At 22.9% G+C, this 14598-nt stretch overlaps 1 protein-coding gene across 2 annotated transcripts in view; it reads left to right on the forward strand.

Moving 5' to 3' along the window:
- Positions 1-14598, forward strand: part of LOC129610216 (proton-coupled amino acid transporter-like protein CG1139) — a 73207-nt gene that overhangs the window by 22917 nt on the left and 35692 nt on the right. Inside the window, exon 1 of one of the 2 annotated variants that reach the window (XM_055522688.1) lies at positions 4247-4697. The exons of the other annotated variant lie outside the window; for it this stretch is intronic. Within the exon in view, the coding sequence (XP_055378663.1) occupies positions 4644-4697 (54 nt within the window). The 5' untranslated portion in view covers positions 4247-4643. Of the gene's footprint in view, positions 1-4246; positions 4698-14598 lie in introns of those variants that run through there. 2 annotated transcript variants of the gene reach the window in all.

A 14598-nucleotide genomic window follows, 5' to 3' on the forward strand; every position in this document is an offset into this window, starting at 1 on the left:
TTGTCCAAATGAATATTGTTATATACGTTTAGAATATTATATAATATGTACCTAGCTTTAAATGGAACTCAAACTTTATTGAACTTTATATTTTATATGATATTTCATCATTTGAAGAAAAATAAAAATTAATAATTTATGAACTTAGTTTCACTTTTCAATTAAATCATGTAAACGTAATAAAAATTTTGATTGAAATAATTTCATTTAATACAAATAATCCAAGTGCCGACATACCTAGATATACATATATGAAAATTATCAACGATGATATTGATATTGTGTATGTACATAAATATGTATATAGATGGCGCTGATATTGTATGGGTCATGGTAATGAAATGATGCTAACTATACGTTTAAATTTAATTTATTTCTGTACATATGCATGTACTTATATATTTAGTAGTTATTTTAGAGCGCGAAAATTATAATAACAGTAGCAGTCAGTACGTAAAATGAAAATTGATAATTTTCAACACAAATATATTTTTTTAATGCATGCGGGGGGACAAGTGAAAAAGTAAAAATTTTTGGAAAAAAAAAGTTGTGAAATTGAATGATGATATAACAAATATACATGTGCCTAAACACAATATGCACACTCCTACAAATATATACATATATTTTAGGATGAACAATGTTATAGGTATCATTCATTTTATTCTAAATAAAAAGTTAAAAATGATTTTAAATATTGCCGAATAATTAGCAATTAAGTTTGTCAATATTGAATAATCAGAATTTTTTGATTGATATTTAAGTTTGTATGTAGTTAAGTAAGTATTTATTATATATAACTTTAATTGTTTTCATTTTTTTGCGTTTTTAAAAAAAGAAATTTAAAATTATCAAATGAAAATTTCATTTTGCAAACGACTAAGGTGTAGCTACTTGCTTTATATAAGTAGTGTGATTGAATAAACTTTTGATCAAATTATTAATTTACTCGACAAACAACAAGCCAACATTTAAAATATTGAAATACATGTACTGTTTAATCTGGGAATTAAATCCGAACTCCGTTAGTTGGCCCATAATTTGGGTTTCCTTACCAAATTTTCGTTTTTTTCAGTTCTGCGTATCATCGTCCAAAAATTTTAAAATGTTAGTATGCAGATATAATATTGAAATAGTAATGAAAAGTGAGATGCACCATGAGGTTAAAGTGTGTAAATTTTTTTAGACAATTTTTGCGTTCCATTTTAGGATATGTAACACTCCTAAAAGATGACTCTCCTGCTGTATAACTGGTGTGTAACTCTCCTAACTGGAATCCTATGTTCTCTAGAATGGAACAATTCATAATTATTGGCCTGTTCTGAAATTTGCAGTTTTTCAATAACGTATGAATATTAAATTATTTGAGTAAGAACAAAATAAAATTAAAATTCCTCAAAATTTTTCTTTAATTTTGTTAATTTATTTTTATTCAGTTGGAATTGTTCTTGTGTTATACATACGTATTAGAATTAAAATTCAATCATTTAGTTGGAGCATTTTTCAATTAAATTATTTTTTTTTCTTTTGATGAGACTTTTAGCAAATTAATTTATTTGTATGTCTTCATTTTTTTTAAATTTTGAAAATATTTAAATTATTTTGATTAACATTATGAACTTTTTAAAAATTAATTATTGGTTAAATCGTCGACTATAACCGGAATTTCAATTTAATTTTTAACTCTTTATTAATGATACGTTTATCATGGCTCAGTGAGGTTAATTAAAACTGATTCATGTTAGACGCGTAGAAAAATGAAAAAAGAAAATTGGCTATGTTTATTTTTCTTTATTATTAATATTAAATTTTCGGTCTAAATTACAAAATAAAGAAATTCTTATTTACAATGGAAAAATTTTAATGTTGTCTAAGTAAAACTGATTTGCAAAGTAAATAAACATCGCGGGAATTCATAAAATTATTTTTTAAAGTTAGCATTTGTAGAGACCGACTTTTGATTAATAAATTTTCCGTAAGTTATTTTCTTTTGAGCACAAGCTTCTACATACATACATAATCCCAGTTTTTAGCATACTATTATCGAGATGAATGAAAATTTAAAACTTTTTAAATTTAAGGAGAAATATTTATTTAAAAAATTAACAGTATTACGGCGAAATAATTTCTTTAACTTAAAAAATTGCGATTACTATATAAAATTGCCTAATTCTAAAGTCTAATTTTATGTTCGGAAATCAATAATGGCATTTAAAAACTTTTACATGGGATGTTAATTTAATTAACACTTTTAACCATAATGGGGTAGTATTGTTATACATTTATATGATTAATCATCAATTTTAATGGATTTAAGAAAAAAAAATTCATTTCATTTATGTCAACATAGGAAATTTATGTTAAAAATTTTTAAATGAACTTTAATAGGAAAATAATTTAATTTTGACAAATATTTAATACTGATTAAGTGCCTTGATATTTAACTATGATTTTTAATAGGAATTCAAAGATTTAATGTAAGAATATGAAATGGAAATGTGGCGCAAAATGATTAGGTTGGTTTCAATATTTTCCTTATTTTCCATAATGTATTAAATGGGAGGGTACAGTATCAAAAGAGTCTCTGGAGCAATGCGAAAAATTTTTATGACTCAAATTCTTTCTCTAATTTAAAACATTGCCTCCACTGGCCAAAACCTCAACAGTCAAAAACCATAAAATTTTGACCTTGATTCATTGTCTCCGACTACTTAGCTCGAGTTTTAACACCTCGAACCTGATTTCGATTCGTTAATATTGACTATGATTCCTTTGACTTTAAGATAGATTCCTTGACTCTGTAACTTCTTTATTTCAATTTCATTTCTTCTCTAACTCAAACTGCTTTGATTTCTCGATTCTGACTTTAAATCTTCAGATATGGCTTTGCGACTTTAACAACGAAGTTTCGTTAAAAAGCATGGGTACAGATTTGCTTATTTTCAATATTAGCACACTAAATAAAATTTACAATCTAAACTAATAAAACATTCTTGTAAGTACTTTGAGGTTTTTTATTATCTTACATCTAATGAGTAATAATATTAAATAATAAATTCTATTTATTAAATAAAGAATTAAATAGAGTTACACATATTTAACCGCAAATACTTTATATTTGTATTTTAAGTACAAAAGCACTTAACAATTTTATATTTATTTGAAAAACTTCTTTATTCAGTTTAGATATAAACTTCGTTACTCATTGTACATACATTTACATATACACACTTTCTTACATTAAACTCACTATTATGAGTCATTGCATATTGTAAAAAATTACTCAATTTTGAATGGAAATTTAGAATCTTGTTAATTATTATCTGATAAATTGTTTTTTTGTTTTAATTAAAGCCTTAATACAAGAAAAAATTTTGTCATCTTGTCTAGACTTTTAAATCTTAAAACCTAGATTATACACCAAGTAGCAATAAGTTTTCGAATTTGCATTAAAACTATGAATTTAATTATTATTATTTTGTTATCTCTTTAAAGAATTTATTGCAGTTAATTTTAATATTTTATTAAATTATATGCGCATTAAATTAATCTTTTAAAAATATTAAATAATTTGACTTTTTTTTTTAATTCTGATGGGGCAATGCTTTCCAAATTTTCAAACTTCTACCCCTGATCTTGAAGCCGCTTAATTTAAAAATTGAATGTTCAACTCCCATACCTATTTGAATTTAATTTTATTTTTATTTTACTTTCAATAATTAAATTCATAATATATGTATAATAATTACACTCATTTTTTCATAAATTCAACCATTTTTGAAATTTTGAATTATTTGACAGTTTAATTTTATTTTTCATTTTAATTTTATTTCACTTTTTCATTTAGTATTCTTTTAATTTTAATTTTTAAATTATATTGGCCGTTATCGTTCACTTTACCGAAACAATTTATCATTGAATCCGTTAATAATTGTATGTACATACTTTAATTATTTACACTTTTACTTACTTACATACATACATACTTATATGCAAAACAATGTTTACATTCCATTACAATATTGTATGTAAGTAAAAAAGAGAGAAACGATCAAATATACAAAAAAATAGAATGAAAAAACAACAACAAAAAAACATAAAGAACAAAAAAAAATAATCAGAAAGAAAAGAACACACAAAAAAAAAAATCCAGCAATCAGTGCTCTCAGCCTTAACTATTAAAACTTTTGGTTGATGTTGGCATTCTTGACTTGAACTTCAAACAGAACGGAAGTATTTTTTTTATTTTGATTAAAGTAGAAGAAAATATAAACATTTTTTTTCGTTTAAATAGTAAAGAACAAAAAAATATAAGAGAAAATTTTCGTTTTATTAAAAATTAATTTTTTATATTTTTTTTTTAAATTTATTTATTTAATAAAAAAACTATTATTTTTTTTTCCTTATTTTGTTGAAAAATATAGAAAACAAAATTAAGTAGAATAGTGAAATTTAATTTTGGAAAAAAATTTTAATTTTGTTTTTTTGATTTAACCCAAAAAGAAGACTACAAAATATTAAAAGGAATAATTATTTTTAATTTTAACATAATTTCGTTAATTAAAAATAGAAATTGCATAAGTGTTACCTAAAAATCTTTTTAATTAAATTTTTATTTAAATTATTTAAAAGACTAAATTAGAATGAGTTTTCATAAAAGTGATTCTCGTACGCCGTTAGCTCCACCAGAATACAGTGTAAGTAAATTTAATGAACAAAAAAAGAAATTAAATTAAATTAAAAAAAATAATTTATTGGATAAAAAATAAAAAATAATAAATTCGTAAGTACATTTATTGAATTATATTTTTATCGAGTTTTTATGAAATTGTTCAAAAAATTTTCTAAATGAGGTTTTATTAGGGGTTTTTTTGTCGAAATATTCCACTTGGCTAGAAAGACAAATTTTACTCAAGTAATTGAAATTTTAAATTATTTAAAGAATGTGGTAAATTTTTTCACTTTATGCGGTTGAACAAAAAAAAAATTTAAAGCATATTTTGTAAAAATATCAACACTTGTTTGCAAAAGTATTTATGCAGTCAGGCTAAATGTTAAATAATGCAAGTTTTATGAAGTTTGCATTATTTTTTCTTATTAAAAAAAATTTTTTTTTGCATATATTAAAATTAAATTGTGAAATAACATGTAATTAATGTAAATAACATGCTTATCGGAATCTAATTGAGGAGAATTTGTAAAAAAATAATTTGAGCGTACATTGTTGATAATTGCTGTGGAAGATTAAAAAATTAGTTTTGTAAAAATAACCTTTGATTGTGAACTTTGCTATAAATTGTAGCCACCAATTTATAGTATGTAATTTGTAATTTTGTGAATTTATTTCAAACATTCTTAATAATTATAGAATTGAAATATATATATGTATATCAAATTACACTGAAATAGAGTTCGAAATATGGAGGGGTGGCTTTCAAATATATATATAATCAACAGAAATTTAACAAAACAATAGATGGTCCATTTTTTTTTAATTTTTCTTACACATAACCGTTTCATTTTTTTAACATTCAAAGATTTGTATACATACATTATAATTTTAGGGCTATCATTAGCATCAGCATTAATTATGTTGAACAATTTTTTTTGAAAATCAACATTAAAATTAAAATCCAATAATAAAATAATTATTTATGAAAATAATTTTTCTTCAAAAGGCTTTTTTTATTATGTTTAAAAATATTTTTGAAAAATTTTCTTACCTCTTTTAACTTCTTTATGTAAATACATACATGTACATATTTAAATTTTCAGTTCCACGAAATTTTTCTGAAAATAAGTAAATGAAAATAATTTTTATTTCAATTTTATTTTATTTTCGTCTATTTTTAATGAAATATTTTACATTTTACATTCTTAAATTATTTTTAATACAAAAATCGCGTAGGAAAAAACTTGACCCATTTTAGAAAATTTTATTGGAATATTCAATGGAGATAGAGGGAATTTTCCAATAAATTTGTCAACTATAGGGCACTTGTGATTGTGTAAGGAAGATAAATTATTGATGAAATATTGAAAATTAATTGTAATTCGGTAGCACTTTTATAAGACGATTATATAAAGCAAAAATAAAGAACATATTAAGAAACTTTTGTTAAACTACCCACACAGACAGTGGTGCACAAATATGAACTTTATTTGTCAAAAATTTTTATTTTTTTGTTGAAGATGCAGAATTTTACTCAATTTATGTAATTTTAACAGTTCCATTAAACTCATACACGCATATAATTCAAATTACATACTAAATGTCAACTCAATGTCAACTAAATGTCAGTCAGTTAAAAAATTTTTTTATTACGGTAATGAATGTTTATTTAAATACCGAATAACAGGAGATATTACAATTATTTCAAACCTAGTGGGAATTTTATTCTACACCTTTGATTTTAATATGAAAAGTGTATAATAGTATGAAAAGAAAATTTTACGAAAATTTTAAACTAAACATAAAAAATATTTTTGAAAAATTGTTCAATTCTCAATAGAAAAATGTGTACATTCAATAAGAGTGAGCTACAAAAAAGATTATATATCTTTCCAAAAATAAGTCAAAAAAATAAAACAAGATAAAAAATTGAAATTTAATTGTTAAATAACATTTATGTATGTATACACATGTATAGGTATGTAATGAATTTTGTATGAAAATGAATGTTCTGTATAGAGATTACTAGAGAATGCATGAGCTGTGAGCTCAACGTTCTACTTCAATGATTTGAATAATTGATTTTTGGAAAAATATTTTAATTGTTTATATTTCGTGTAAAACATATTGTACTTGTATTAATACACACATACATACACTCGAGCATGTATGATTAAGTACTTTATTTATTGGCTTTGAAATCGTATTCGGAGTTTTATTCAAAAAAATACTATTTATTTCCGGTGAAATTTTGTACAGTGAGTGACCTTGAAGGATTTGAAACCAACAAAACAATATTAGTAAACAAACTTTTTATTTAGCAATGAATAAAATAAGAAAGCCCGCGTGTGAGGTGAAAAAGTAGGAAATATTTTTCCGAAAAAAAGTCACCGAATTCGAAATCAAAAGAGTTCAAAAATTAAAACCCAATATTTTAAGTTCGTATCTGTTAGATTTTTTACGACAGCATGTGGGACTTTAACATGAATCTGAATTAGCTGATATTAATCCAAATAATCAAAAACGACACAATATTTACTAGAACAACATCCAAAAATTCCATTAAAATTACAAATTTAAGCTGATAAAACCGGATGCTTTTACAATAAGGTTGCTTTCGTAGAACTTACAAATGGGATTTTTGAAAAACTTATCAATAAAATTTTCTTTAGAATCAAAAAAAGTCGACAAGTGATTAAAAGTACTCACAATAAAATAAAAATCAAAAAATTTTATACCAATTTAATTTAATATTTTTCCAGACATCTTATCGTTCTGTATCTATAGTTAGATATGAATGAGATTATTATTAAAAAAATTACTTTTGCAAATCATATGGCTCACCAAATTAATATTGACATCTGGAACTATTATTATAAGTACATATATATAAAATATGGAAGTAATAATCAAAAAGTACTTGAAATGGTTACGTTTTAAACAACTTTTCCGGTTAATTGAAGTTAAAGGATGATGACACGAATTTTAGTTTAGGTATTCTGTTATATAGAAAATATCGTATCAGACTGTCTAAGGGTGACTAATAAATTCGTTCTCTATACGTAAATGCAAATAAATTTAATTTAATGCCAACATAATTACACCTTGATTACTAAATAAATAATTTAATTACTTTTATTTAGAATGCAATCAAATTTATGCACAAAGCAATATTATAATTTTTTATTCAATATTGGTTTTTCCAATATATTCGTAGAGTGTATTTACATTTGCGAGTACACGAGGAATTTATATAATTTTTAAATAGAACTTTTAAATAAAAAAATTATTAATAAATTCTAATTAATTATAGAAAAAGCTAGAATTTTAATTTTATTTTCGATTGTAATAAATTTTTTATAGAACATTTGTTCTATTTGTTCACTATATTAGTAAGATATTTCAGCAAGATTTTTTGTTCTAGTTTTAAATTTCATACCTTCTTTAAATCCCATACTACGATATAATTTCGAATTTTATTTATTTAATAAAAATTTTTTAAAGATCTATGGGGAAAATGTCGGGTGCGAAATTTTAATTTACAATTGCAATTTCAGAGATTATCGAAACTTCAATAAAATTCTCGTAAATTATTAAAAAGCTAAGGTAACAGTGAAAGTACACTTTACTTCAATTACGTTTTTATTTCATTGATTTGAATTTTTTTTTTATTATAGCAATTAGTTATGTAAAATTTTTATAATTTTATTTCGAGTGAATTTTTATTTTAATATTTTTTGAGAAGAATTTCAATTGTACTTATTTTTTTCCTAATTTATTAAATTTAAATTTTTTTTAAGCGGAAATTAATATTATGCAATATTGAAAACGTGTTAGGTTTTTAATCGCTAAATTTGCATTTGAAAGTTTGTAATAAATCTTAAAAAAAAAAAAATTATCTCAAAAAGCTAAAATTATTTGTCATCTGTTATACTCGTATTACAACCAAATGAAATAGGAAATTTCAACTAAAAAATTTATTTATTTTAACTGTTATACTAGGTTATATTAGCTGAATATTATTATTTTGTTAATGACGCCTTTTGTTATGCAATTTTAAGTGATTTTATAAACTCTTCTGATTACATATGCACGTGCCGAAATGAAGTCAATTTTAATTTTTAAATGTTGTGATTTTATTCACTCAAATTCATTTTTAATAATTTCAGAGATATTAGTAGACTAAATATATTGAAATCTATGTCTTAAAATTTATCTAAAGATAGCGAAAATAAAGAATAAATGGAGAGTATCTAAGTGTCTCTGTATCTGTACACTCTCAAATATTAAATGTGTTCAATCCTAAAAGAAATTCTTGCACACATTTTCTTATAATTTTTTACAAATTGTTCTTAATTTATGAAAACAGCAATTAGAATTGAGAATAACTTAACAGAAAAATGGGAAAAAATTCCAATTAGAAATTTAAATCTTGTTCTTTATAATTTTAATTCGTTTAAAAAATAATACGAGTAGATTACTGGTAGCAACCTACATAAAGTTATAAAAAGTTTTTTTCTGTGAATTTAAAGAATTTTAATTTTTAATGCAAAATTTATGTAATATAGGGAATTTTGGAATTTTTTGAATAAATTATCATAAAAAAAAATTATAATGAAATGAAATAGACTGATAATTATTAATTAAATTGCGTCTTAAATTGTTTTATAATTATTATAATAGTTCTTAAAGTATGTATGTATTTATGTACTTCTAAGTTTATTCAGCATTTAATGAAAATTTAACATTTTTTTTACATTTATTGAATTTATAATGTTAGTTAAGATTTTATTATTTTTGTATTTTAAAATTTTTGCTCTCAATATTATGCTAGTAATGTTATGATTATTATTATTGAACTGCAAATAAGATTGCTCATGCAATTGCCTTCCCGGAATTTGAACTTAATATTGTAATTTTGCTCTAATTTTCATTTAACTTACACATGAATTAGATACAACGCCGAAAACATGAATTTCATGACACAACATGAATTAGATAAAAGTCGAAAACCTAATTTTTAATTTTAAAGTAATTATAATTTTTTCGAAATTTAATTGCGAAAATTTTCGAAATTTAATAATTATAATTTTTCCAAATTTAGTTCTCCAACTTTTGATTTTCAATGCGGCTCTGGCAAGACACAATGTTACAACACACTTTTTTCATTAAAAACTTAATTATTGAAATTGCATAAATTTGATAAGAATACTAAAACAAACACAGAGAAAAAAATTAAAGCCAATTCAGCGGTTTTGAATTTTTCATTCAGAAAAATTTTGTTTTTTTTATAAAATTTTTTACTTTTTTTTTTTTCCATTTTGGAAATATGAGGCGACTGACTTAAACGGTAGAATAGCTATCATTGTGCATGATCACGTTGTTTATTTAAACTCAACATTATTTGCATAATTGGGAATTGTTCCTGGCATTTTAATCCTATTGAGATATTTAAGCGATTGCAATATATGTTAAGCTACTGTGCTGTATGCGGCAACTTTATTTGAAACTGAATTTTGACATTTTAACTTTAAAATCTACTCTTAATTTCTTTTTAGAATCTCCTCTTTAGAATCTATAATAATGATTTGTTCAGTATAAATTTTAATCACACTTATGACAAATAATTTTGAATATCAAAATTTTAAAACAATTTTATCATCATTAATTTTAATGCTTGTGTTTTTTATTACACGTTCACTTAAGAATTTAATGAAATTCTCGTGGATTCTGTATGAAATTGTACAAAATAGCTAATTATGAGGAAATGAAATGGCACAAGAATGTTTTAAGCATTAATTAAAGTGTTTTATTTAATTTAGAAATGTTTTGGTTAGAAATTGTCAAATAAGTTTAATTGAATGAATTGGTGAATTTTTGTTATTTTTTGTTTGTCTAGAATTAATTACTTAGTAGATTTTATATTTTGTTTTTCCTTTTCTTTTTGTGTGAACTTGAACTTTGTTTCATTTAAAAACGTCAAAGACGAGTAATTTTGTATTGTTATAATGAGGTTTAGCATATTGTCGCATTCAATTTTTAAGAAATAAGAAATTTTTAAATCCTTATGTCTTGAATTTTGTAATTTTTGAATTTCAAGTATGAAACTTTCTCCAAGAAATCTCGAGAATAAAGTTATCAATTTATTACCGTTCAATTAACGTTAAATTGACAACTGATTTAAAATGAAAAATAATGCTTATTAAATCTGATTGTAATCAATTGTGATCATAGTATGTAATTAACCCTGTCAGAATTTGAGGATTATTTAAAAGTAAAAATTAAAAAAAACTATTGAGCGCCAAATTTAATTTAACACTTGTGAAAAAAAAATTGTATTATTTCACTTCATAATTAATTTCAATCGCGAATTTCATTCAGATAATTGACAAACATTTATTTTTGGCTCTTTTTTTTTTTGTTTTGCCGTAGTTGAACGAAAACAGTGTTTTTCAAATGTTCTCTTATAGCTTTTCTTTACATAAACCTGTCAAAAAGTTGGCAGATAATTAATTTTCATGGTGGAATTTGGAGTTGCATATATAGTCGCACCCTGAAATTTAATATTTATCAACAATACTATTTCATTTTTAAGTTTGCTGCAGATTTTTACTAAACATAGAAATCTCAAGAAATAGAAATCAGTTTGTAGATAATTTTATAACAGAAATAATCTAAATTTAGTTTTCTGAATTCATCCAAAAACACTCTATACGGTAAGATTAAAATAAGAAACTTGGTAAATTCAAAGCAATAAGATTAGAATAAAATTATAACTGATTATTATCATATTAAATAACTTTGTGTAGAAAATAATTAATTCATGAACTTATGAATTTATAAAAAAAAATTAAATTAAATTGCAATTATATGCGGCTTTTACAATTTGTAGCTATTTTTAATTTTTCCTAGTATGTAATTACGAGGGCTTTGATTCTACTATATAATCTTAACAATGCTATATATATGTTATAAAAAGCTAAACTATATTCGTGTTAATGTAGAGATATATGTACATGAAATTAAAAGAAGTTAACATGACAATTGAAAATTTTCCACAATTAATACTTATACAAGCGCCGTGACGCAACACGTCATATCACGTTCTTTTTAGTTATTTACATATATTATGTAAATAAGACTTTATTTTACTATATGAATGAATTTTATTTTAATTCAAAATATTTTCTTTAAGTGAGAGTTAGTGTTATAAAAGCTATACGATATCAAGAACTTATGAATTTTTCTGTATTCATGTAACCAAAATACTGCTTAATACTTAATATTCTAAAATTTGACATTATGTTAATAAACACTGTTGTAGCTACTTAGTAGACTCCAGAAAAGCATGCTTCATTAATCGCAATTAAAACATGTATGATCGAAAACAAGTGCTTTTGGCTGTCAAACATTGTGTGGCATCACCTAATTTTCTTAACTACCTATTGGTTTCAACACAATATTTTATTTAATTGTTGTTGTAATTATCATTCTAATTGTTCCCATTAATAGTATGTGTTTGAATGTTATTTATTTAAAACATAGTTTTCATTATTTAATTATGCTTCATTATTGCTATTTACAAATTCATTAATTGCTTTTACATTAATTCTTAACATTTTGCAATCATACAAGTAATTAAATAGACAACAGTAAAGCATGTTAAACGTTTTGAAAATTAATTTTAGAAAGCGTTTTCTTTTTTTGTTTTTTGTATTTTCTTCTTGTTCAAATAGTCAATGTTTGTTCCCGGTTTTATGTAATTACATATTTACTCAAATAAGGTTGTAAATTTTGTTGAAATTCATTTATGTAAGATTTATATACAAAATGTCAATATTTATTTAAGAATAATTAATTCAAAATTTAAATTTAAAAAATATAATTAATTTTTAATTAGTTTAACACACACTTGTATATGTCTGTTATATTATGATGCAACAAAATTCAAAAATTATCATGTAGTAAAAGCATGTTTGTACAATAATGTCATTGCATGTTCTTTATGATGTAAAATTCTGATAAAATTCTAGAAATATAAATTTATTTAGCTTATGTTTAAATTAGATTAAGAAACTGAATGGTTTGGAAGTATGTGTTATACAGTATAGGTTTGGTGACAATATTATCATTTCTTACATCTAGTTCGAAAATAGAAGATTTGCAAGTTGTACAGTCTTCAGCTAAGTTCGAACGAACTAAAAATCCGAAATTAAATATCGTTATCTGTAAGTTCAATGTAAGGTTTACAGAATATCTTGACTTCCAAATCGGTAGCAATTATGATTATTTATTATTCATTTTCTCTTCAATTGTCTCTCAAACCTTTTGTATGAGTTCGATCCTATTTTAAATTACGATCGAACTTATACGAAAAATAAACAAATTAATTAAATTAATTATATTTTAAATATGAATTTAAATTTACTTTCGTTTTATTCATTTGAAATTCTATTCTAAGAATTTTTAATAAAAAATTCTAAAATTAATTTTTAATTAAATTAATCGCTTTCTAAAAATATCAATTAACAATTATTTAATATTCAAAACTTCAAGTTATCGATAATTATTAAATTATTATAAATAAGTAAATTTTTAATTTGCAAATCAAAATCCAATTTTATTTCGAACCTCATTCTAAACTCTATTCTAACATGGGAACAAATTCCTCGTATACTAATTTGTACACTTTACTCATACTTCATAATTAACATACATTTAACACCTACTTCTAATTTGGATTATAAAATAATTAAATGATAAATTTATAGATTTTTTATTTAAAAGAAAAGCTTGAATAGAAATTGTGAATCACAACTCTTTAACACCTTTGCTCTTTTATTGTACCTATATGGAATTTTTTCGTCTCCACTACCTTTTTAAGTATACATATTGAGTAACGTAAAAATGACGTAACGTAAATTATTCCAAAGTTCTAGGTACGAAATCTTATCATTGCCAGCTTTTTTTCTTTATAACTTGTTTTGATAACAAATAACACATTATAATTTAAAATATATAATATAACACTTATTTAAAAAAAATAAATTTACACAATATGTATGTGTGTTTGTAAATATGTAGATATAAATGATAAGAGGGTATGGTAATGAAAGGTGGAAATTAAAACAATAAAAATAAAGTATAAGTAGAGAAAAATAAATAAGGAACCGACAAAAAATTTGACGTAATTTTTTTTTGGAATTTTACCCCTAAATGTACAATATACATATGTGCGTTTGTATATACATAAACACAAATTGTGAAATTTTATAGTTGATAATGGAAAATATTCGTGATCAATAAAATTTGCGACTCATATTATGGTGGGTGGAAGTAAACTAGTTTTAAAAACAGTATTAAAATTGTTATCAGTTTATAGTCTCATACTCAAAAGCAAAAAAAAATCAGAATAATAATAACAATAAAAAAAAATTAAATCAATAATTTAATTACAAAGATAAAATCGCTGTTTTGTAGTTTCTATAACAAATTTTGAGTGTCGGAAATTAACCAGCAAAATAAAAAAGCTCTTTTAAATTTAAATATTAAAATTTGAAATAAATATTGTGAGTCATTCATTAATCTCTTCTTAAAAGCAAAAATTATTCGGAATATCAAATTGGATATCCGAGCTTAAAATAAAGAAATGAACGCTTTCCTATTTAGACGACAGACTAACAAATTTAATGTTGGTTGTTTTTAGAGAGTTAGTAAATTTAATAAATATGAAATTAATCAATAGATATTGCAAAAATTAGAATATTTAAAACTGCATTTAAATCATAAAAACAAGCGCTTTGAAACACTAAGTTTGCAAACTTTTACTAACATTGAGAGAGAAATCATTGATTCGGTTATAACGAACATTTCACAAGCTACAATTATATCAATAAAAACCAACAATTGGAGTTGAATTTTTATGA

Source organism: Condylostylus longicornis, unplaced genomic scaffold (genome assembly GCF_029603195.1).
Source record: "Condylostylus longicornis isolate FDR11 unplaced genomic scaffold, ASM2960319v2 ptg000044l, whole genome shotgun sequence".
Classification (NCBI taxonomy): Eukaryota; Metazoa; Arthropoda; class Insecta; order Diptera; family Dolichopodidae; genus Condylostylus; species Condylostylus longicornis.